This window comes from Danio rerio, chromosome 2 (assembly GCF_052040795.2).
Source record: "Danio rerio strain M-AB ecotype USA chromosome 2, GRCz13ab, whole genome shotgun sequence".
NCBI classification, from domain to species: Eukaryota; Metazoa; Chordata; class Actinopteri; order Cypriniformes; family Danionidae; genus Danio; species Danio rerio.
Genome location: NC_141022.1, coordinates 57,289,225 through 57,316,577, shown reverse-complemented (window position 1 = coordinate 57,316,577; position 27,353 = coordinate 57,289,225). Strand labels below are relative to the sequence as shown.

Sequence of the window (27,353 nt, the reverse complement as noted above, 5' to 3'; positions counted from 1 at the left end):
AGTTGGTGGGCGGGTCATCCAGTGCTTTTTAAAACACTGTTGGTTGGGTTCAGGGAAGGTGGTGTGCGGGTCAATCAATTCAATTCAATTCATTCAATTCAGCTTTATTTGTATAGCGCTTTTACAATGTAGATTGTGTCAAAGCAGCTTCACATAAATGGTCATAGTAACTGGAACAGTGTGGTTCAGTAACTGGAACAGTGTGGTTCAGGTTTTAGTGTTTAAGTTCAGTTCAGTTCAGTTTAGCTCAGTTCAGTGTGATTTAATCATTACTGAGAGTTCAAACACTGAAGAGCAAATTCATCGATGCGTAGCTCTACCAATCCTGAACCATGCGAGGCAGTGGCGACAGCGGAGAGGGAAAAAAAACTTCACCTGATGGGAGTGAAGAAAAAAAACCTTGAGAGAACCAGACTCAGTTGGGCACGACCATTTTAATTTCTCCGCTGGCCAAAAGTCTTGTGCAGAACTTCATTCGTCGTGGTTTATGCTGGAAGATGGCCTCGATGAAGACTCGTCTGTCCCTGGAGCGTCGCTGGAATCAGACACATGTTCTCCACTCCCCACGACCATCAGCGCAGCAGCAGTTCAGGATATGGCCTGGTCCCGGATATGGAATCCTTGGGATCATCACGTCGCTGGTCTTGGATCCAATCAGTGACTCCGCCTAATCTGAGGACCTCGGGATGAGTATCCCCAGGTGAAAATAGAGAATAAAGAGAATAATTAGCGTAGCTGCTGTTCATAGTGTATAAGCAAGATGCAGAAGCCAGTGTGGAACCCGCTAGGTGATGCATTGAGTGTATGCTTTACTAAACAGATAGGTCTTTAATCTAGTTTTGAACTGGGAGAGTGTGTCTGAGCCTCGGACATTATCAGGAAGGCTATTCCAGAGTGTAGGAGCCATGAAAGAGAAGGCTCGACCTCCTTTACTTGATTTTGCTATTCTAGGTACTACCAGAGGCCCTGAGTTTTGAGATCTTAAAGAGCGAGTTGGTTCGTAGCGAGACAGAAGGTTGGTTAGATAAACAGGAGCTAGATTATTTAGAGCTTTATAGGTGAGAAGTAATATTTTAAATTCAATACGAAACTTAACAGGCAGCCAGTGTAAGGAGGATAAAATTGGGGTGATATGATCATATTTTCTAGACCTGGGAAGAACTCTGGCAGCTGCATTTTGTACTAATTGAAGTTTGTTAATAGAGGATGCTGGGCAGCCAGCAAATAGAGCATTACAGTAATCTAGTCTCGAAGTCATGAAAGCATGGACTAGCTTTTCTGCATCTGAGATGGATAGCATATTACGTAATTTAGCGATATTTCTCAGATGAAAGAAGGCAGTTTTTGTGACATGGGATATATGGTTTTTAAAAGTTAGATTGCTGTCTAATATGACACCCAAATCTTTTATAGTAGAGCTAAAGCTAACTTTGTATCCCTCTAATTGTAATTTGAGTTGCGAGATCTGCTGTGTGCAATCAGTGCTTTTGAAAACACTACCAGTTCGGTTTAGAGAAGTAGGTGGGTGGGGGGTCTTGGTCGGTCCATCGGTATATAAAATATAATATAATAGAGCTCTATTTTATTTTATAATAAATAATATTTAGGGATTTGCTTGTTCTCTCTGTATTGGTGTAAGTGTCCTCATTGTGCTCCGGTTTCCCCCACAGTCCAAACACATGCGCTATAGGTAAATTGGATTAACTAAATTGGCCATAGTGTATAAGTGTGTGCATGAATCTGAGAGTGTATGTGTGTTTCCCATTACTGGACTGCAGCTGGAATCCACACCTGGTTAAGGCCACCTAATATGAAGTTGGTGAGCATTAGGTTAGGGTTAATCCCCATTATTTCTGAGGGGCGTGGTTTCGTCTGGGTTGGGTATCAGGGCTGGGCAGATTATAAATGAAAGCGAGTGTGAAGCGCTCACAGATTTCTGCATTCTGGGGACAAACTACTTTATTCTTGCTTTACAAAGAAGGTGAGCAGTCATTTTTATCAGCAGCGTTAGTTCTGCGTTTAGTTCAACAGCTAAACTGACACTTTTTGTCGCTTTGAAATGCCGACAGGCACCTGCTGCCTTTACGAGCACATTTGACTTTGTTATGACTACACTTTTACTGCATGCATGTGAATTGTAAAACAAGTCAATGTTCATTAATGATTAATGTGTTCATAAACTGAGGTTGCGTTCAGTGTTTTATCCTTAGGTTATTCTGCACTCTAAAAAAGTTGGGTTGTTTTAAAAACACAATGGGTCAAATATTGTGTCAATTTTAAAACAAGTCAATATCCATTATTGATTAACACTTTTTTTTTAATTTTAGAGTTATTTTGACCAATCTAAAAAAGTCTTGGCTTGTTTTAACCCAATGTTGGGTCAAATATTGCGGTGCATGTACATTTTAAAACAGGCCAATATCCATTAATGATTAACACATTCATAATTTGAGATTGCATTCGGTTTTTCATCTTAGAGTTATTCTTTGCAATCTAAAAATGCTGAGGTATTTAAACCAATATTGGGTCAAATGTGTTTTCTTCTGCATGCATGTAAATGATAAAATGGGTCAATATTTAATAATGATTAATTCATTCCTAAACAGAAGTTGCATTCAGCTTTTCATCTTTAGGTTATTCTATACACTAAAAAATGTTGGGTCATTTAACCCAATGTTGGGTCAAATATTGTGGTTTTACCATTTGCGTGTATATTTTACAAAAGGTCAATATTCATTAATTATTAATACATTCATGATTATAGATTGCATTAGGTTTTTCATTTAAGAGTTATTCTTTGCAATCTAAAAAGAAATGTTGGGTAATTTTAACCCAACATTGGGTCAAATATTGTGTTTTGTTCTACATGCATGTAAATGGTAAAACAGGTCAATATTCATTAATGATTAATGCATCGATTAACTAAAGCTGCATTCAGTTTTTCAACTTCAGGTTACTCTGCACATTTAAAAATGTTGGGTCATTTAACATAGTTTTGGGTTAAATATTGCAGTTTATCAGATTTATGGGAATTCGAAAACTTTTAAAATCTGAAAAAATAACATTTTAAATCTGAAACTGCATTTGTTTTTTCAACTTAGAGTTATTTTGTGCCATCTAAAACGTTGCTGGGTTGTTCTAACACAGTGTTGGGTCAAATTTACATGCTGTATGCATGTAAATGTTGAACCAGGTCAATGCTCAATGATTAATGCTGAAGTTGCGTTAAGTTTTCCATCTTTAGGTTACTCTAAAAAAAGTTGGGTTGTTTTGACCCAATGTTGCATGAAATACTGAGATTTTACTGCATGCATGAAAATTGTAAAACAGGTCACTATCTATTAATGATTAATGCATTTTTTTTCAACAATTGCATTATTCTTTAAAATAAATGCTGGGTTATTTTAACCCAGTATGGGGTCAAATAGTATGTTTTTTTCTGCATGCATGTAAATTGTAAAATGAGTCAATATATATTAACATTTAATGAATTTTTCATCTTCGAGTTCTTCTGCGCAATCCAAAAAATGCTGGATTGTTTTAAATCGAAATTGGGTCAAATATCGTGTCTGCATGCATGTAGAATAACAGGTCAATATTCTATAATCATCAATCCATTCATAAACTGACGTTACATTCAATTTTTCATTTTAAAGTTACTCTGTGCTCTCTAAAAACTGCTGGGTTGTTTTAACTCAATGTTGGGTCAAATATATTTTATTTTCTGCAAGCATGTAAATTGCAAAACAGGTCAATATCCGTTGATGCATAATGCATTTATAAACTGAGGTTGTGTTCGGTTTTTCATCTTTTTGTATATTCTAAACAATGCTGGGTTATTTTAACCCAACGTCAGCTCAAATATAGCTTTTTTGGTGGATGTATGTACATTGTAAAACAGGTCTATATTCATTAAATCAGGTTCAGGATTTGATATTTGAGTCACTCTGTAGCACTCTGGGTTGTCTCACCCAACGATGGGTTGAAAATGTTAGGTCAAATGGTATGGTTTTACCACATGCTTGTATATTGTAAAACAGGTCAATATCCATAAATGATTAATGCATATGGGTAACACGGTGGCGGAGTAGGTAGTGCTGTTGCCTCACAGCAAGAAGGTCGAGGTTTGAGCCTCGGCCAGGTCAGTTGGTGTTTCTATTTGGGGTTTGCATGTTCTCCCCGCGTTCGCGTGGGTTTGCTCCGGGTGCGCCAGTTTCCCCCACAAGTCCTAAGACATGCGGTAGGCTAAAATGACCGTAGTGTATGTGTGTGAATGAATGTGAATGGATGTTTCCCAGTGATGGGTTGCGGCTGGAAGGACATCCGCAGCCTAAAAATGTGCTGGATAAGTTGGCGGTTCATTCCGCTGTGGCGACCCCAGATTAATAAAGAGACTAAGCCGAAAAGTAAATGGATGAATGAATGATTAATGCATTTATAAACTGAGGTTGATTCAGTTTTTTTATCCGTAAAAAACGTTGGGTTGCTTTTAATCCCAAATTGGGTCAAATATTGTGGTTTTACTGAATGCGTGTAAATTGAAAAACATGTCATTGTTCTTTATGATCAACGTGCTCTTAAGCCGAGGCCGTGTTCTGGGTTTTTCATCTTTGATTAACTCTGGACTCTCTAATTAAATGTTGTTTTAACCCAACATTGGGTCAAATGTGGACAAACCTAGCAGTTGAGATTTTTAATTAAAATTACATTTCATTTTTTGAACATAATTTTGGGGATTTTCCATATTTGACCCAACCTTGGATCAAAACAATGCGATTTTTAGAGAGTTCTTCATCTATATGGTGCTTGATTTGTTCAGAGGTGATGAAATGATGTTTTTTTACGGCACTTGTCATAATTTACAACACGAAGAGCTCCTTTTTTATGCACAATCTTAATGATGTTCAAGGTTCAAGGCTGGAGAAGTGCGGATATGAGGGAAACGCTCCTGATAAGGTTTATGGATGCTTTAATAAGAGCGTCTGTTGTCTGGCTGTAAGTTTGTAAGCATATCTGGTGAAGCGCTTCATACTTTTCTGTCTTATTTTACAGTATACACACACTGGCAAACATGCGCTTCAGCATCTTCGTCTTCATCTTCCTCCTGGGCTTCATCTACCTCACAACGGCACAAGGTAACAATAACTTGAAGACTGATTGAATGACTGATTTGGTAGCTTCTTTTCTTCATAAATACAGAGCTGAGTGCACCATATTTTCTATTGGATGCTTTATAAGATTTGTGCATGCACGTTATATTATTGCCAACTAATTCTTAATAGATTTCAAGTAGACTGCTAGTTAATGTATGTACTTGGAAAGTTTCTTATAGTCAGTTAAATGTCTAATGTAGGAGCAGTATCAGCAGATGTTAAGCAGACAGTCTACTAATACTTAATTGAGAAGTAATTGGTATGTGGTTTCAATGCAACTTTTAGTCAGCAACATGTGCAATAGGGACTATTAAAATAAATATTACCTACACGGTAAAAAACAATCAGTAAAATAAAGGTCAAAAGACTGACAGCGGGACTTCCAGTGATATTCTGTTAAATAACCATTTAACAAAATTGCATACAAAATGTAAAAAAAAAAAAAAAAAAAAGGAAATATACTTTACAGTCAAAATTAATTAAATTACAGTTTATTACTGTTGATAATTTGCATTTAAACCGTGATAAAAAAACTGGTAGTAACTGCCATTTTACTAACTATTACTGCAATTATACAGAATAGTACTGTCATTTTACAAATTATTACTGTTTGTATGTATATATATATATATATATATATATATATATATATATATATATTGTATTTATGCAGATGAATTAATGTTATGTTAAAAATTATTACAGTAATTATAAAGGCTATTACTGCAGGTTTTTACTGTAATTATACACATTAATGTGATTATACAGATTAATTCATGTAATCATGCATGAAATCTCTAAATATTGCATAAATATTCCACTTTTAACACATTTATAAATATTTATTATAATTATTTTAAAGAATGATTAAAAAAGCTTAAGTACAAATAAGTGCTGTGGTCATAAAGCAGTAAATATAACTATAAACTATTATACAGTTTAACAGGTATTTTTAAGATATGTAGGTCAAACTCCAAAACAATTTGCTTGAAAAAAAATTGTTATACAGTTGAAGTCAGTATTATTAGCCCCTCTTTTAATTTTTTTATTTTTTTTTCAAATATTTTCCAAATGATATTTAACAGAGCAAGAACATTTTCACAGTATGTCTGATAATATTTTTTCTTCTGGAGAAAGTCTTATTTGTTTTATTTCAGCTAGAATAAAAGCAGTTTTAAATTTTTTAAACACCATTTTAAAGACAATATTATTAGCCCCTGTAAGCTATTTTTTTTCCCGATAATCTACAGAACAAACCATCATTATACAATAACTTGCCTAATTACCCTTACCTGCCTAGTCAAATATCATTTACTGTCATCATGGCAAAGATAAAATAATAATAAATTTTATAATAAAATAAATCAGTTATTAGAAATGAGTTACTAAAACTATTATGTTTAGAAATGTGTTGAAAAAATCTTCTCTCCGTGAAACAGAAATTTTTCTTCTGGAGAAAGTCTTTGTTTTATTTTGGCTAGAATAATAGCAGTTTAAAAATTTTTAAAAAACAATTTTGGGAAAAAATTATTAATTTTTTTTGATTGTCTACAGAACAAACCATCATTATAAAATAACTTGCCTAATTACCCTAACCTGCCTAGTTTAACTTATTAACCTAGTTAAGCCTTTTAATGCCACTTTAAACTGTACAGAAGTGTCTTGAAAAATATCAAGTAAAATATTAATTACTGTCATCATGACAAAGATAAAATAAATCAGTTATTAAAAAGAAGTTTCTAAAACTATTATGCTTAGAAATGTGCTGAAACAATCTTCCCTCCATTAAACAGAAATTTGGGAAAAAAATAAACAGGGGCGCTAATAAGTCAGGGGGGCTAATAATTCTGACTTCAACTGTGTATATATATATATGTATATATATATATATATATATATATATATATATATATATATATATATATATATATATATATATATATATATATATATATATATATATATATATATATTGCAACATAGGCTCATTCTGAAAACTGAAAACTGTGGTGACTCCTCATAAATAAAGGACTAAGCCGAAGGAAAATGAATGAATAACAATTAAATTCAAAGTCGCTTGTGAAAATCATCTGGGAGGCTCTACTAATAATTTGCAGTTCTTATATTTGGTTTTTCCACCCCTTTCATGTACATTTGCAACACATTTATGGTTTTATGAGACAATGTGGCACGTTCACTAAATCATCCGCTGGTGACTGACAGAAAAATAGCTGTGCTGTGATTCACCGCTGCTCATGGTTTTGTTGTGCAGGATCATATGAGGACTGCTGTCTGAAATACGTCAGGAAAATCAACCACTCCATGAAGAACAGAGTGATCCGCTACAGAAAACAAGAGGTGGACGGAGGGTGCAACATCCCAGCCATTGTGTAAGCAACATTTAAATAGACTTTCAGACTGTATATAAAGAGAGAAGCCTGAAACCCACATTAAAAAATACTATACTATACTATGGTGTTTTTGAACCAAACTATAATAAAGGGTTTGAATTAATTTGTTGTGATAATTCTGTGGTTGCTATGGTAACACAATTATAGTACTTGATCTATTGTAACACTTCTATTGTTGCTATGGTTACACAACAACTATAGTAGTTGACCTGTTGTAAAAATTCTGTAGTTGCTATGGCAACACAACAAATACAGTTATTGATCTGTTGTGAAAACTATATTGTTGCTATGGTAACAGCAACTACAGGAATTGATCTGTTGTAAAAATGTTATAGTTGCTATAGTAACACAACAACTATAGTAATTGGTCTGTTATAAAAATTCAATTGTTGCTATGGCATCACAACAACTATAATAATTGATCTGCTGTAAATACAACAACTGTACTAATTGATCTGTTGTAAACATTCTATAGTTGCTATGGTAACACAACAACTACTGTAGTATTGATCTATTGTTCTATTGTTGCTATGGCAACACAACAACTATTACAATTGATCTGTCATAAATATATCATAGCAATATAGTTGCTAGGGTAACACAATAACTACAATAATTGATCCGTTGCAAAAAAAGTATATTGTTGCTATGGTAACAAAACAACAATAGTAATTGATCTGTTGCAAAAATTATATTGTTGCTAGGGTGACACAAAAACTATAGTAATTGATCTGTTGTAAAAATTTTGTAGCTGCTATGGTAACAACAACTATGCAATTGATCTATTGTAAAAACTCTGTTGTTGTTATGGTAACAAAACTATATTAACTAATCTATTGTAAAAACTATGTTGTTATGGTATCAAAACTATAATAATTGATCTATTGTAAAAAAACTATTGTTATGGTAACAAAACTATAGTAATTGATCTATTGTAAAAACTCTATTGTTGTTATGATAACGACAACTATAGTAATTGATCTGTTGTAAAAAACAAAAACAAAAAACTCTATTGTTATGGTAACAAGACTGTAGTAATTGATCTGTTGTAAAAAAATTATATTGTTGTTATGGTAACACAACTACTATAGTAATTGATCTGTTGTAAATATTCTATAGTTACTATGGTAACATAACAACAATAGTAATTGATATGTTGTAAAAATATGTTGTTGCTATGGTAACACAACTATAATAATTGATCTGTTGTGAAAATTCTATAGTTGCTATGGTAACACAACTACGATAATTGATGTATTGTAAACGTTCTATAGTTGCTATGATTACACAGCAACTATAATAATTGGTCTGTTGTTAAAATGCTAATATTGCTATGTTTACACAACAACTATGGTAACTGTTCTGTACTAAATACTGTATAGTTGCTATGGTAACACAAAATCACAGTAATTGATCAGTTTTAAAAATTATATTGTTGGTATGGTAACAGTAAAAATTATATTGTTGCTATGGTAACACAACAATAATTATTGATCTGTTGTAAAAAATATATATTGTTGTTATGCTAACACAACAACTATAGTAACTGATCTGTTGTGAAAATTCTGTAGTTGCTATGGTAGCACAACAAATACACTAATTGATGTATTGTAAACATTCTACAGTTGCTACGGTAACACAACAACTATAACAATTGATATGTTGTTAAAAATGTATAGTTATGGTAACACAAATATATAGTAATTGATCAGTTATAAAAAAATATATTGTTGCTAAGGTAACAGTAAAAATTATAATGTTGCTATTGTAACAGTAAAAATTATATTGTTGCTATGGTAACACAACAACCACAGTAATTGATCTGTTGTAAAAAAAATCCATTGTTGCTATGGTAACCCAACAATAATAATTGATCTGTTGTAAAAGATTATTTTGTGGTTTGGTAACACAACAATTATAGTAACTGATCTGTTGTGAAAATCTATAGTTGCTATGATAACATTACAACTACACTAATTGATGTATTGTAAACATTCTACAGTTGCTATGGTAACAACACCTATAGTAATTGATATGTTGTAAAAATTGTATAGTTGCTATGGTAACAACATTTTAGTTCTTGATCTGTTATAAAAATTATGTTGTTGCTATGGTAACAGTAAAAATTACATTACTGCGATGGTAACACAACAACTACAGAAATTGATCTGTTTTAAAACGTCTGCTTTTGTTACGGTAACACAACAACTATAGTAATATAAACAAATGACCCAAGTTTTGTTTCACACATATACAGTAGGCTATATAGAGTAGACCAAAGTTTACTGTAGTAAAAACCAAAGTATACTACAGTATTTATTTTCAGTTCAATGTAGTTAAAATTACATTGTGCTGAAACATTTGTTAACAAAGAGTTTAACAAATACTTTAATATTTACAGCATAATAGACTTTACTGGCTCAAAAACATGACAGTATTTACTAAATTACTGTCAACATTTTGGACACATTTCAGGTCAAAATAATCTGAGTTTGAATCTTTTCATATAGCTTTGAAATCCTTCATAATTAATAAAACGGATGTATTAATATCAATCCTGTAGAAGGAAAATCTTACACTTTTATGGGGGAATCTGTCTATTTTAGATCTCATGATTAATGATGTTTAATGCAACTCTCTATGTAGCTTCACACTGAAACAAGGCCGGATGTTCTGCACCGATCCCAGAGAAAAGTGGGTCCATGAACTCATGCAGAGGGTGGACAGACTGAAAGCAAGACCATATTTGAAGAGGAAGGTGTGTATGTTTGCAAATTCACATGAGAATTGTAAGGCTTTTCGCTGCAAGGCTTATTTACATGTGCCATAAATAAAAAAAAAACTTTATTTTAAAGACAATAATTCATAAAAAACATGCAAAAAAGTTCTAAAATAGCAAATATTCAAAATAAAATGACTATTTAAAATGTTGATGTTCATTTTACATTCAATTCAATAATTATCTTTGCTTTGATATACAGACTTCAAGAGGCTAAACAAGCCACTAGCAACCAAAAGAGGACCCGAGGAAAAGCATTCCAAAGAGTCTCAGCTAATCACATTCTTTCTGGCTCTACGAGGGCTCATTTCAGCATGGAGTGACTGTCAGTAATTGCTGTGTTCTGTCTGTGCTCTCTGGGCTCTCAGGCGACACTTCTTGTTTTCAGACCTTTGTCGCTTCACTGATGTTAGACTGCTGTTAAACGCTCAGAATGAGAGATTATATTCATTTCTCACACACTGCTGTTAAACACTGAGAATGAGAGTTATATTCATTTCTCACACACTGCTGTTAAACTCAGAATCACTCTGATTTAAAACCCTGCACTGATTAACATGCACACATGAAAAAATACACAATTTAATTTAATATATATATATATATATATATATATATATATATATATATATATATATATATATATATATATATATATATATAAACATCAGCCTGAACCCATGACGAAACGTAACTATTTTACAGTTTAATTGTACAAAAATGTATGATTTTTTGGTGGAGGTGGCGTGGCACCAAACACCAGCCCCAAACCCAACCATCATTGGGAGATGAGCAAATTGTATCAAATGGTAACCGTACGTAATTGTAAATCAAACAGTTCTGAATTGCCATTAGGTAGCGTTGATAATATATACATAAAATAGTAATATAAGTGTAGAAAAAATGCATTTAAAAGATTATATTATGACAAATATTATGCATTTAAATTTGTTAAACATTTAAATCCATCGCACGTTTAGTTTTGTCACCTTGTGGACAATCGAAGCTGTGCAAAAACAATTTCAAGGATATTCGCATGTTTTAACGAAAAAATTTGCGTATTTAACAATACATCACATTTACATGCATTCATATAGCAGACGCTGTTATCCAAAGTGACTTACAAAATTTGCAGTATAGACATCATAAAAATCTAAAAATCAACCCAGGCTCATTCTGATTATGTACCCCTGTATACATTTCTGGAGAGTGCCAAATACGTCCCAAAAGATGCGTTTTTTTTGCAGTTTTTGTTTTCGTAAATCCACCAGAGGCCGATGTGTACGCTTTTTCAGATCTCAAATTTCTCACGTTTTTCTAAAATTTCTCCTGCTGTTTATGCATGAATCTACCAGAGGCTGCTGTCGACTGACTTACTGACCAACCGACCGATCCCCTCACCCACCGTTTTTCTTAAACCCAACCAATAGTGTTTTCAAAAGCACTGACTAAGCCGCCCCCCGTCTTCCCTAAACTCAACCAATAGTATTTTCAAAAGCATCAACTGACCCGCCCCCCGCCTTCCCTAACCCCAACCAATAGTGTTTTCAAAAGCACCGACTAACCCGCCCCCTGTCTTCCCTAAACCCAACCAATAATGTTTTTAAAGCATCGACTGACCCGCCCACCACCTTCCCTAAACCCAACCAATAGTTTTTTTTAAAAGCATTGACTGACCCGCCCACCACCTTCCCTGAACCCAACCAATAGTGTTTTCAAAAGCACCGACTAACCCGCCCCTGTCTTCCCTAAACCCAACCAATAATGTTTTTTCATTTACATTTAGTCATTTAGCAGACGCTTTTATCCAAAGCGACTTACAAATGAGGACAAGGAAGCAATTTACACAACTAAGAGCAACAATGAATAAGTGCTGTAGGCAAGTTTCAGGTCTGTAAAGTCTAATTTAAAGCATCGACTGACCCGCCCACCACCATCCCTAAACCCAACCAATAGTTTTTTTAAAAGCATTGACTGACCCGCCCACCACCTTCCCTGAACCCAACCAATAGTGTTTTCAAAAGCACTGACTAAGCCGCCCCCCGTCTTCCCTAAACCCAACCAATAGTATTTTCAAAAGCATCAACTGACCCGCCCCCCGCCTTCCCCAAACCCAACAAATAGTGTTTTCAAAAGCACCGACTGACTGAGTAATAATGATCACTTCTCATGTGTATTGCCTCTCCTAGTTGAATCTCTGAAAGCCTCTTCAATTGTAAGTCGCTTGAGCCAAAGCGTCTGCTAAATGACTGATTGTAAAAATGTCTGTGCAAGCTATTTAACCAGCAAAAAGACTTCTAACAACACAAACATTAATTTCAGTGCCTTGCACTGCTACTATTCTGTGTTTTATTAAGTGCATACTACTTATATATCTAATCTTTTCTCAATTTATGCAATATATATGATGCATAAATGAACATACTGGGAGTTTGTAACAGAGTTTATGATGTGTACAGCACAACCCGAGGGTCATGTTAAGCTAAGTTTATGAGCTTTCACTTTGGACACTTTGATTTACCGCTTTTGGCCCGTGGTATCTACAATAAAATGTCTGTGTGATCAAATCTAAAGTAGAATTTAGCCATAAAATGTGGGTGGGAAAGCAGATAGTGCTATTTCCTTATGAGTTTATTACACTTCTGACACAACGACAAGTGATTTTGTTGTACAATATTATGATGCATTGTAAATTATGATTTGTTGCTTTTTTTTTTTTACATCATTTTAGTTTTTGTTAAAATGAAAAGCTCAGTTATATGTTTCAGATTCTTTATCCTGCATATTTCATTTGTTTTATATGTTTAATAGAGTTTATATTTTTTATTAAAGCGAAACTGAAACTGTTTTTCACTTTAGTGTTCACTTGATCCAGTGAGAATGTATTTTATAGAGGAAGTGATGTATTGAAATGTATTGTTTGGCTGTGTTTAAAACTGGATCACAAGCTCTTTTGATTCAATACCTGGTAAAATATTCTTACACTGCCGATTTTGCTCGTTTATTAAAATAAAAGTCTTTAAAAACAACCTGATTTATCTTCTTTTTTCTGTTTTTCATGATCATGCATGTTCATTAAAGTGATTCCTTTATGTTTGTCATGATCACCTGCGATCCAGCCAGTGCAGATCGCTGGCAAACACACAGTATTGCATAGAACTAAAAATCTGCCATTAAATGGACTACAACATCCAGTCATGCACCACTCACACACCTGGCCTAGATTTCCACGATTGCAGACAGACACAGCTTGTGCTTTTTATGAACTGATTACTAGGAATATTTATACAGCACAAACACACGCACACGTGCTCACACACATACACACACACACACACACACACACACACAGGCACGTGCAGAGACCGTCCAAAGGGCATTTGCAGGACACATTTTTTTGAAGATCGTTGTTTTCGCGCACGTACTGAAGAGCGGTGTTGTCGCGCACGTTCTGATCAGCTGTGTTGTTACGCGCATACTGTAACGCGGCGGAGGGGGGTTGAGCGTGCGTACTCAAGAGCAGTGTTGTCGTGCGCTTACTGAAGGGCGGGACGGAGGGTGTGTCGCGTCGCGGGGGCACTTTTGATCATTTTGGAAGGGCACTTTCTATCCAAGACTAAAAAGGGCATGTGCACTGCACAGGTTGAGCCCTATGTGTGCATGTGCCTGCGAGACACACACACACACACACACACACACACACACACACACACACACACACACAGACAGACACAGTCTCTCTTTAGGGCTGAGTCTTGTTTATCTGTCTAGTGAACATTACGATTAGTTTTCCTTGCCTTGTCCTGCCATGTTTTGACCCTAGCCTTATTAGTTAGTTAATTTACGCTGCCTGCAAATGAAAAAAAATTAAAGCTTTGTGCATCATAGAGAATAATATTTAGACAATTTTACAGTTGATTTAAATATTTTATTTCAAATTGAGTCAGAGTTTTATTGATTTAGGGGTTTACAGTGTATTCAATATACTAAAAATAGGGATTCATTACTGTATATAAAAACAATGAAGGCATAACCTTAAAACACAAAGCTTGTGCATCATAGAGAATAATATTTAGACAATTTTTACAGTTCATTTGAATATTTAATTCAAATGGTGTCCGAGTCTATCTTATTTAGGGGTTTACAGTGTGTTCAACATACTGAAAATAGGGATTCATTACTGTATATAAAATCAACGAAAGCATAACTGTAAAACACAAAGTTTGTGCATCATAGAGAATAATATTTAGACAATTTTACAGTTGATTTAAATATTATATTTCAAATGGTGCCCGAGTTTCATTAATTTAGGGGTTTACAGTGTTTTCAATATACTGAAAATATGGATTCATTACTGTATATAAAATCAATGAAGGCATAACTGTAAAACACAAAGCTTGTGCATCATAGAGGATAATATTTAGACCATTTTACAGTAGATTTGAATATTTTATTTCAAATGGTGTCAAGGGCTGTTTCAAAGATTGTGGTATTTTAAGCATGCACACTCTGGACATCAGAGACCTTTTTTACATCTGGTTGTCTGTTGGTGGATGTAAATCAGTTGATAGGAGTGCTTGAGATGATCCAAAGATCTCTAAAAGCATTTAAAAAGCATTTTGGCAAATCAAAACAAGGGCACATGACAGTTTAAAAGACAAATCTGTCTGTTATAATCCATTTCAAAATATATATAAGTGATTGTTTCAAACGTGCTGTAACCTACTTTCACTTTCCTATGAAATAAAAGGCGTGTTGTGCAATAACCAGAGCAAGACTGTTGACTTCTTTTTGTTGCTATTTCTGTGGAGAATCATTAAAATAATCTCCATTTATCTTTTAAATATATATATATATATATATATATATATATATATATATATATATATATATATATATATATATATATATATATATATATATATATATATATATATATATATATATTTAAAACTTACATGGACATACATACATACATATATATATATATACATATATATATATATATATATATATATATATATATATATATATATATATATATATATTTATTTATTTATTTACTTTTTTTTTTAACAATTTTGCTGAAATAATGCTGAACATTTTCAGAGTTTAGGAGCTAAAATACCAATAAAAAAGCCACAAAGTCTGTCATTTAATTTATCTACTAAATCACAGGACAAATGTGGGCTACAGTTGGCAAAATAGTGGGATAGTCATTTAAGGGTAATCTGGGTCTAAACCTAAAGTGGCTCACACATGTAGGTGCAAATGTGGCCCAGTTATCTTAAAACATATGTGAGCCACTTTTGGCGAATATTCGACACAGTAAGCTATGGCTAATGTGGATTGAGCCTATAGTGGCTCAAAGAAGATATGGCAAATGTGGCCCAGTTATACTAAAACAAATGTGGGTCATTTTTGGCGAATATTCAGCACATTTAGCTATGATTATTGTGGCTGTGAGCCTAAAGCGGCCCGGAGAAGATATGGCAAATGTGGCCCAGCTATCTTAAATTTTATGTGGACCACATAGACTAAAGTCACCATCATGGAGAAAAGTGTTTGCTTTAGTTGGACTCATAGCCCTGAACCTCTTAATATAAATGTTCTTTTGGGCTGCTGTAACTTTTAAGAACTGTGCTTGAAAAGTTTGTGAGGCACAGCCTGTGATAAAATAATATAATTCACTGATGTTTACCAATGTTTTTTCCTATATTAGAAGTAATAGGCCAGATCTGGGCCAGAATAAAAGCAAACTGTGGGCCAGAATAGGGTCAGTTCTGGTTCATTTGGTTCAATTCTGGCTAATACATTGTATTGCTTTGGCTTATTTGTGGCCCAGATCTGGCAAACAGGAGCGGAACTCCCCAGAGACATCATTACATTTAGTATGTGGTCCAGATGTAAGTGTATGGTGTGGGCCGGATCTGGGCCACAATAAAACAAACTGTGGCCCAGTCTCACTTACACTACTTCATTCAAAAAATTCATAACAATCCATAAATAAATAAATGGTCAATTTTTTACATAGAAATATTGAAATCTTTAAAGAATTTAATATTATGATGACCCTTAAACTTGTCCTAACCGTCTTGTGAAAAGGGTCCTGTATATGCTCATACACAAACAATAGTAATAGTACTCAAAGGATGCTCTGGTAAATCCCCAAACATACAGTGCAATGTTATTGTTTTCTTAGTGAGTGATGTGCCAAACTCTGCCATGCAGTCGTCTTGGCTAATTGAGAACACTTTGACACACTGTCTGATTATCTACCTGCAGGTTTCAACATGTTTCTGTCATCCCGAAGCTCTCACTTCACCTGTAGCCTGTAAGAAGTCCCATTTCTGCACATTTTCTCCTATTTTTTTCCCTCTTGTCTTCCTCGCTGGTGTTGATGGAGGCCGAGGCATGTCTGATCAGATTGTATCTGAGTACGTCAGGATTTGGCTTCCTCCTTGATGAAATGTTTCCAGTCAGTTTCAAATATCCTGCAGCAAATGCTAGATATCTGCACATCAGCTTGCTTAAATGAGATGTATAGAGGCTGTAAAGTGTAATGACTGAGACTGAGTGATGACAGGGAAAACGAAAGAGGACTTTTACCACATGCAATAAACAATAAAGTGTGCTTTTTACCAGTCATTTATAAATAATGGATGCCTTTCCCCTCTTAGAGTAGAGTTTGTGCATCACTACTCAAATCAGGTTCGATTTTCTCTTTGAGTAATTAGATAAATAAATATTAATTCACCAACTCTGAATTATCTCAACTTGAAAATAAAAAACACATTTCAATTGACAATACCAAAAATAATTAAATGTTTTGATCCATATTATAGTAAATTATTTGAAATTAATTTGTCGTAAGAATTATATGCTTGCTATAGTCAGGGCCGGAGTGGGACTCCTTTTCAGCCCTGGAGTTTCAAGCCTCAGACCGGCCCACCTCAGTTCACGACTGACTATATTAAAATAAGGTCATTTCCAATTCAGTTTCTAATTACACTATCACATCTTTTTTTGAGAAAACAGCTGCTTTAGAACTTCAAATGTTCAACAACCCTAACAGTATTATATGTCTTAACAATAAAAAGGAAAAAAATAAAATACTCGGACGAGGATCAAACCCGGGTCTGCGTCATCGTAATCTAACGAGCTAACCTCTAAACCACAACAACTGTTCATTGAGTAGAGACTAATCTAATTTATATCATCATTAACCTGCAGGCTGCATCTTGCTCACTGAGCTGCGGTAAAATAATGAATAAGAAGGCTGTGGTCAAGTAAATAAATAAATAAATTTTAAAAAGAGTGACTGCTGAGAGCAACAGATTCTGGAGTTAGGGATACCAGCCCTCGCGGCCAAAAAACGGACCGGCCCACCGGGAATTCTCCCAGTCCTCCCGATTAGCCAATCCGGGCCTGGCTGTAGTAACACAACAACTACAGCCATGGATATATACATTAGATCTCGCCTACGCTACTGTTGTCTATTGGAAGGAATGTGTCAATTTAGCACCATTTTGGTATAGGGTACCATTTGAAGTAAGCGGCAACCTCCAGCTCTTCCTCGGGAAGCCATATGGAAGTAACTGAAACAGCAATACATCGACTCGCCTTTGGGAGCTGTCTCCAGGAACTCCAGATGATTTTTTGACTGCAATGTTAAATTGGCCATTTTTACAGCTGATAAAAACATGTTTACAGCCTGGTACAAAAGCTAGTTTTGGTGCATATAGCCGAAATTACCCTTTATGACAACTGTGAGGGGGTGAATTTTTTTTTATAACTCGTTGGTTTTGTTTATATTAAGTTTCATTAAGTCTGCAAAATTATGGGCGTGGCCACTTGAGTGACAGCTAGGTCTCACTGCTCGCTGTCACTTCACCTAAGCTGATTCCGGCTGATTAGCCACTGAACTCGGCATATACCTGATATTTTTGTTTTGTTTTATGCGGCTTTACACAGTCAGTTACCTTCTGGAATTATTTCTTACAATTATCAGATACTATGGCATGCTGTGTGCACTTAATTGTGTTTACAAACCATTCAAGTTGCCTCTATTTCCCAGTTGAGTGAAATTATATTGTATACCATCACTATAAATGTATTTGTTTTATTTAAGATAATTGATAATTTATAATTCTTTTAGACTTGTAATGCACTCCAGAATCTGCCAGATTGATTAGCTGTAGGCTCTAGAACAGTCATCTGAAGCGTTGACATTCAGTGTTATACTTGGATTTCAGAAATAGTCTTGCATTAAAGACAATATCTGAAGTGTTTGCAAGTAATTTGTGTTTTCCTCCTGTAGAAAAACGTCCTAAGAACAATGCTTAAGGGCTCAATGTATTACAGTAGTGTTTTTAAAGGACTAAACACTTTATTGATATAGTATACAACCAAGCACATGTGGTTAGAACACAGTACAAACACAGCAGGTAATAAAGTATTAAACGTTTCTCCCAAAAAAAAGCCCATCTAAGAAAAAAAGCTAGCAGGTGTCTGTAGCTCCACTGACGCTCCGCCTCTTTTGCCTTATTTGGTCACCCCTGGTATGTGCGATGACGCGTGAACAAAATGGCAACGGTTGGCCACATATACTTGTTGCTTCTTTTGCGTTCAGAAATCTCTGGGTAATGTCATGGATACTACAGCCATATCTTTTACAGTCTATAATTTAAAGTGAATGCTGGTCCAAAGATACATACACTAGATATCGCATACAGGCCCTGAACAGACACGTGCACACATAGGGCTCAACCTGTGCAGTGCACATGCCCTTTTTAGTCTTGGATAGAAAGTGCCCTTCCAAAACGATCTGAAGTGCCCCAGCGACACAACCCCCCTGCTCTTCAGTTCGCGCGTAGCATCCAATCACCAACCCTTACCCCCTCTCTACATTTCACGCGCGACATTGCAACCCCCCCACACTCTTCAAAATTTTATCCTGCACATGCCCCTTTGACAGTCTCTGCACGGGGCTGGTCCTGAACATGCATCAATATCGCCGCCATGTTTGTACAGTGCTCCCAGGACAAAAGTCATTCAACCAGTCAAGAATAAAAGCCAATCTGAAGATGCTGGACTTTTGAGCTGTGTACTGGTATAGTAAACAAAGCATAAAGGCATCACATTTCATAGGTTAAGATTTCGTTTGTTACGTTTTTGTACGTTACTAACTTTTGTGCTCAACAAGTAACGTTATCGATGATAATACAGTCACTTACTACACTGACCATGAGGCAAAATAGCACCAACTCGCACTAAATTCTAGGCTTATGCTAGTTTTGTTGAATAAAATCAGCAAACAATGTAAATGAAATATGACAAGAAGATGCTGCGGTGCCAGAATCTTGTATTATTGTAATTTATATTAATAAATATAAGAATGTTAGAAAGGCCGACACATTGGCTCAGTGGTTACCCTAGTAGCAAAGAATTCTGGCCCAGATTTGGCATAAAGCTGGCACAGCAGGCATTCATCCGGCACTGGCATACAGCATGTGGCCAAACATGGCCCGGGTTTGGCAGAGGTGGCACCGTCTTTAAGGCGGGACACAAGATTTGGGCCAGATGAAAAATGTAGTATTTGGCCCAGATTTAAAAATGTGATAAGTGGGCCATGTGAGTTTGGCCAGTCTTGACCCACATTTAAAATACACTAAAATCATTTTTGAGTAAAGAAAAAAAATTCTACCAATCAGGTCACTTTGAGAAAAAGCGTGCCCAGAGTGTGCCTAAAGAGCATCACTCCATGGGTTTATCAATTTCATTGCAATCATGACACACCAACCTATCTGGCCCAGTTCAGGCCCAGTTATGAGTTATTAACTTGGCTGAGACTTGGCCCAGATATGGTCTGTGTTTGGCCCTTGTCTGGAAGACAGATTTGGTCCAGTCCTGTACCGTAATTCACTGCGGCATGTGGGTCAAGCAAAACCTGATTGTGTGGGCCAGAGCTGGGCCAAAGAAATTTTGCTATGTGGGTAGCACTGACTCCTCACAGCAAAAAGGTCACTGGTTAGAGTCTAGTCTGGGTCAGTTGGTGTTGCTGTGTGGAGTTAGCAGAGTCATTCTATGAAACAGGTGCCATTTGTGTCTGTAACGTTTAATGAGCTGCATAAAGCAGAAAAATGTCCAACAATGTGTTTCCAAAAGATTAAAATAATTATTTCAAGGGTTCTTGCTGGCATGATAAATTTTAAATTATTATTATTACAGAGTAATATTCTTTTTTTAAACACTTTTTCATGATTACATAACAAATTGCACATGCCTGTGCTGACTAACATTGCCATTGCACCTAAGAAATCATCAAATAAATGAATTTCTCCTCCCAAATTTTTATTGTTTTGAGGTGTATATTTGTGTTTCTATTTCCATAAGATATATTTATTTTATAAATGTTATATATTTTTGTAAATATTTCAGGATTTGTGTGCATCCCTCAGTTTGACTTACCACCCCGTCACACTAACTTGTTTTATCTATAAATCATGTACTTTTGCTTTAAATGACATCACAAAGAAATAATTGACATCATATGAGCCCTAGCTGCACCCTCCAAGACTAAAAGCAGGAAATTACAGAAATTCATATACATTTCTTTCTTTTTTTTTCTTGTCAGACAGGGTCAGTCAAGCTCAACCCAACCACCCTGTCATGCAAAATAGATATGGTAAACTTACTTATTTATATATATATATATATATATATATATATATATATATATATATATATATATATATATATATATATATATATATATATATATATATATATATTATTTATAAAGCAAAGAGGAGTAAATTTCAGATTGAATAAATGTATGCTAGGTGTAACATGAGGAGTGACACTAACAAAGGTGAGAATCCATGTGCAGGTTTATTCAGTGGTGAGGCAAGCAAAGGTCAACACAGGCGCAAACAGATATAAAAAGGCAGTCCAGAATCGTAGTCAAAGTATCAGGCGAGAGGTCAGAATGCAGGCGGCAGACTAAGACAAAAAGGCTAACAAGACTAAGGTCAAAACACGGGAAACCAAGACAAGGATAACGTGTGGTAATGTTACTTAAATAAGACTCAGCAATGTGAATGAGTGTGTGCTGCTTAAATAGTGTATGTAATCAGCCTTTAACAATCCTCAGGTGGTGCGAGTGTAATCAGTCTAAATGAGGAAGCATGTGTGTCTGTGAGCGGAGTAAATGTATGAAAATGTAGTCCAGAAATGGCGGATTTGTAGTCCATGGTTATTGTAAATGAGATCCAGCGATCTTAGGAGTTACGATCGCTGGTGATTGTGACACTAGGCAAGGAACTTGACCACATGGGAGATTTGCGGCCAATTTTGGATGCACTTTACCACCCTGTCACATTTTTCATTGTGATGGGGTGGTAAGTGATATGGTTGCAACTGGAAAGGCATCTTCTGTTTAAAACAGATGCTGAATAAGTTGGTGGTTCATTCCACTCTGGCGACCCCTAATTAATAAAGGAACTAAGTTGAAGGAAAAGTAATGAATGATAAACTAGTAACCATTGGCACACAAAGTAGAAAAAACTGGAAGTCAATGGTTACTAGTGTGGAAATATACATTTCTATCATCTAACTCCAAATGAACAATAATCTACGTATAACTGAAAAGTTATATTCTTTGGTTTTTAATTATATCATTTCATTGACATGCCAGCTAGGAGGGACATTTAACCTTTATCTTTCTTACTACAGGCTAAGCCAGTGATGCAAATGCTTTAAAGGGCCATGAAACCCCCTCGTTTCAGCAGGGTGTTTTCACACCTCTACTTTGGAAAAAGTAAGAAAAGTGGGCTTGCCAGCTCTGTTTAGGGGGGAGTGTCGGAGGAACTAATGTGGGAGGGTGTGGAAGTGTCTATTTGGGCACGCGCGAGTTTCAGTCAAAATACTCACACACAGGAGAAAGTGATGGTGTTTAACCCATTTGGACATCTATAGTCGAATTATTTGCCAAATTATTAAATGGTGGACTTTAACTGCAGTTTGGCTCTTTCATTCAGGGAATTCATTCATGTCCCTCGCGACAAACGAGATATTTGATTCGAGGAACTGCTCTAAGTGTGTATTTTTCATGCAATGTTTGATACCGCACGGCGAATGAGAGCAAAAAACTCAGCATTTCCCGGAAACTTAGATGCACACGGCAGGTAGCGTCAGGAAGCCACGTGTGTTATTCCGGTCACAAAATGCGGTAAAAACCCTACACGAGGTTAAAGTTTGGTTGTGGTCCTAACATGTTTGCACTCGGTGCAATAGTTAACTTAGTTCGATACGAACAAACTGAATAAACAAAGAGCACTGGCCGCTCACTTACCAAATCTGTAGAGACAGGACAATCACCAGCAACTAGAGCCGTGTCTTTATTAAGAGGAGACTACAAGCGAATCCGGATCTCAGCGTTTGCAGATGAGAACAGCTCTCAGGTAAACAATAATCCTCCTTAGACACGCAAGTTATTGTTGTCGAGCGTCGCATACACTGTTAATCCACACGTGATCCAGATAAGCTCTCACAGAGAGAAAATGAAAACAAAACTTAACGGGAGCAAACTATAAAAGCAACACTTCACGCTTGTTTTGCCAACACAACGTGGCGTCTCTGTGGTCTAAACACAGTAATGAATATTAATGAAGTTGCACAATAGAGCGCGCTGATTGGTTTGAACCAAGCCTTACTCATGCATTAATGCATCACACTGTAAGACGTAATAAGATTCACTCTGGCACAGATGCCCAGTCTGCACGCTGGAATACAACGCTATTATGTCATGACCGTGATGCAGCTTCAAAAATTCGTTTCAAACAGGAAGTACGAATTTGCTTGAAATAACGCAAAAACAACCAATTTACACTTTGTGAATTATAGGTGTTCTAATAGTGTTTTTAGCAGTGTGGGACACATATACGACTGTCAACAGCTCAAAAAATGTGTTTTGGTGTTTCGTGACCCTTTAAACGACTCTGTCTTTGTCTTCGGGTGTTGCTTTTATGCTACAGAAACCCTATGTTGATTAACTTGTGTGGTCAGTAGCTGGGGCGTTTTTTAACACCTATGCCATGCTGACTCCAATACTGAATTTGCATGCTTATTTAGCCATGTCACCTCCTCCTAACAGGACAATATAGACAGGACATCTTTGTCTTAATTCAGACTTGTGACAGACTTGTGAAAGAACTTGCAGACTGTGGACCTCTACTAGGCTCTTGCAGACACATGGACATCTTAAAGACGCTGTATGACTGCAGATTAACCAACACGTCTCAATAAAGGTATTCTGCTTGTTTCAAGTCTCCTGGACTGGGTTCTCTCTTCTTTTCACTCATTTATTTTTTACAACACAAGTTTCCGACATTTATTCAAATATCTTCTTGTGTTTAATAGTAAAAGAAACTCAAACAACGGAGAACTAATAAACCAGGGGTCACCAAACCTTTTCCTGGAGGGCCGGTGTCCTGCAGATTTTAGCTCCAACCCTAATCAAACACACCTGAACATGCTAATCAAGGTCTTACTAGGTATACCTGAAACAACCAGGCAGGTGTGTTAAGGCAAGTTGGAGCTAAACCCTGCAGGGACACAAGGACCAGGACTGAGATTGGTGACCCCTGAAATAAACGATGAAAGAATTGTTATTTTGGGTGAACTATCACTTTAATGAATCATCCACAAAGACATTTGACAAGCTTTTTCACTGATAACCCTTTCACTAAATAAAACAAATAAAAGTTTTTATGTTTAAATGATCAGACTCCAAAACAAACTGTTATCATCCGGGATTAATGCATAAAAACTAGTTTGGGTGTGCATTAAGCTCTTAATCAAGCAGAACTTTAACAAAGCAAACAGCATCTAAAATGTGGGTCAGGTGAAATATTTAGGCCACGAATGTAAAAGCTTTACAAAGAAGTGCAGCTCTTCTTGTTTAATGTATTTCCATTGTATCTTTAATCCGATACAACGGTTATCATTGGTTTCAGGAATGCATACATGACTTACAGGGATTAGACTACTTCTTCAAAGATGGTTTTCTCTATTCTGAACATGTTGAAGATCAGCTTTAACATGCAGGGAATCTCCATGCCAACATAAGCAATGATTAGACTATGAGAAACACTGAGATGACAGAGTCCTGTAAAGTGAGCAACTCTGGAACAATGTGGAAATTAATAAAGAAATTAGATTCGCAACTGCTTTTCAGGCTTAATTAGACTTTAGTTAGGCTTCGACTGATTGACATATGTTGATTGTGAGGGCGGCATGGTAGCTCAGCGGTAAGCATTGTCGCCTCACTGCAAGAAGGTCACTGGTTCGAGTCCTGGCTGGGCCAGTTGGCATTTCTATGTGGAGTTTGCATGTTCTCCACATGTTGGCCTGGGTTTCCTCTGGGTATTCCTGTTTCCCTCAAGGTTCAAACACATGCGCTATTGGGGAATTGAATAAACCAACCCGGGCTCATGTGGAAACATAGTCCCGCGGATGTTTCTGGAGGCCGCGGAATACGTCCCGGCGGGTACGTACGGCTTTTGTTTTTGCAAATCCACGAGAGGCCGCTGTTGTGCGCTTTTTTTTTTTGCATCTCAGACGCGGTTCGCGCCCGCGCTGTTCTCGCGTGAACCCACCAGAGGCTGCTGTCCAACTGACAGAATGATTAACTGCGTGACCGGCCAATCGGCTGACCCGCCCTCCTCCTTCCCTGAACCCAACCAATTTTACCGATCGACCCGCCCGCCCGGTCGCTTCCCTAAACCCGAGCAACAGTTTATAAAAAGCCGTCCAAAAAAATAAAAGCCCTGATTTTTTTTTTCTACCGCGTTTTCGGATTTCACTGCGTTCTCACCCTGTTTTGAAACTCGTACACTTAATTTTTGGGATTCTGTTTTTGTCTTACCTGATTGCTGGAACCGCTCTTCCCCGGACTCGAAACCGATCGCCGTGGTCAACTCCTCTCCGAATCTCGAGCCTGCCGATGTACACGGTGAGCTGAGTGGACAAACGGGTTGCAGAGGGGAAGCCCTCCACAAGGAGGTAAGCGGTCGGCCGGCTAGCGCGATAGGGAACAGCGTCACACCGCCCCTTAGCGTTCGCTTGAAAAAAATTACCACGGCCGTTCGTACCTGCCGGGACGTATTCCGCTGTCTCCAGAAACGTCCGCGGGACTACGTTTTTAGAATGAGCCTGGGTTGGAATAAACTCAATTGGCCATAGACTATGTACGTGAATGAGTGTGTAGGGTTGTTTCCCAGTACAGGGTTGCAGCTGAAAGGGCATCCACTGTGCAAAGCATACACTGGATCATTTCGCTGTGGCGACCCCTGATTAATAAAGGGACTAAGCTGAAGGAAAAAGAATGAATGAATGAATGAATGAATGAATGAATGAATGAATGAATAAATGAATGCAAGACACAGACTCCGACCTTGTTAATTCTGATTAATAGATTCAATTAATTTCAATAAAATGTTAAAGCTGTGCATACTTGTTTTATATATCTATAAAAGTAAATCTATTTCTGGGTTAAAGGTTAAAAAGGTATCAAAAAAAGAAAAACTTTCTGGGAAAAGTTACAATCTTGATGCCAAATAAGCTTGGGCTATATTCTGTTAAAAGCATTTGCTCTGGGCAAAAAAGATGTTCAGCTTAAAAATAAGCTTACACTAGTATAAACCTGTTTTAATTATGATAATCCTTTAATTTCATACCTGTTAGGAAGTCAGGATGAATATATTTTTCTGCAGAAAAATAATTCTGCGTACCTTTATTTCTGAGAGTGTAGGTGAACTGAATAAACTAAATTGGCCGTAGTGCATTGTGCAAATTACAGGGGGGTTTGGGGGGGTCTGACCCCTCTAATCAATGCTTTATGCCCCCTGAAGAACATCAAAACAAAATATATGGGGGGATCTGCCCTTAAATAATTAGGAAATAGCTTGCTCTGATCTCTATCTTAAATAATATTACTAATTAAAATAATAGATAACGTAAATATATATTTGACCACCCCTATAATGGTTCATACCATTGTCACTGCATGTTTGCGTTAAGTGGTTTTAATCCCGCAAATCTAAAGCCCTGACAGACAGCGTAAGTGTTCGAAAATATTGCAAACTGATATTTTCTTATTATATTCTTCTACTTGGTCTGTATATTCATGCAGACATTTGTTTGTAGGGCAAGTAGTTTGACCGTTTTCTGCCGTTTTTTATTCCTAGTCATTTCTCCCATAGGCGACTGAATCGGAAGTTTTAAAACAATCGCGAAAACAGGCGCACTTCCGCTTTTTAGAATAAGGTCAATAGGCGAATTACCGGTTTGTAAACAATCAGGATGCGTGCGCATTGAGGTTGCAGAAAAAAAAAACCCAGGAGAGCTAGTATTTACATTGAGAGAATGACATCTAATGCAGTACAGAGTTCATTGTTGTGTTAGAGATAAGTTGTATTGATCACAGATTATATATAGTATTTACATAATGCTTTCAGCGTATTTTAACAGCTTGTCACTCAGTGATGAGCACAGTGATTCGACAAAATTATCGTTAAGGAGAGCGGTGTTTGTCTGACAGGTCCATTTGCGACAGCACCTCCCAATGGATGTTGGATGAGACGAAATGGCCGAGCATCCAGCCCCAAATATACAATCTCATTAGCTGCGTCCCAAATGGCACACTATACTCTATGCACTCATGCATGTGCTTATGCACTTGCACACTCAGCAGGATAGTATATGTATGTAGTGGCGTCCCAAATGGCACACTAATGTTTTTTTACTAAGCGGAAATTCAAACTGTTTCCCTGATGACGTTTGATGGTTGCCAAATCAGTGAAATAAACAACCGAATTATCAGATAATACCTGCCGTGAGTATAACCGCATTCACCATCGGGAGGTGCTATAATCACTCTTGTAGGAGAATTTTGCTTTCACCATCTAAAATAAATAAAGTTATTCAACATGTGCGTCCGATAGCTCC

General features: G+C 36.4%; 1 protein-coding gene and 1 long non-coding RNA gene across 2 annotated transcripts in view; both read left to right on the top strand.

Annotated features, from left to right (window-relative positions):
- Window positions 1–27,353, top strand: part of LOC147846549 (uncharacterized) — a 1,651,758-nt gene that overhangs the window by 883,944 nt on the left and 740,461 nt on the right. The gene's annotated exons all lie outside the window — the stretch shown is intronic.
- ccl25a (chemokine (C-C motif) ligand 25a) lies at window positions 1,891–11,163 on the top strand. The gene is made up of 5 exons (XM_087241616.1): window positions 1,891–1,981; window positions 5,053–5,135; window positions 7,426–7,543; window positions 10,211–10,322; window positions 10,546–11,163. The coding sequence occupies exons 2-5, from the start codon at window positions 5,072–5,074 to the stop codon at window positions 10,558–10,560; spliced, it is 309 nt and encodes a 102-aa protein (XP_087097742.1). The 5' UTR covers window positions 1,891–1,981; window positions 5,053–5,071; the 3' UTR covers window positions 10,561–11,163.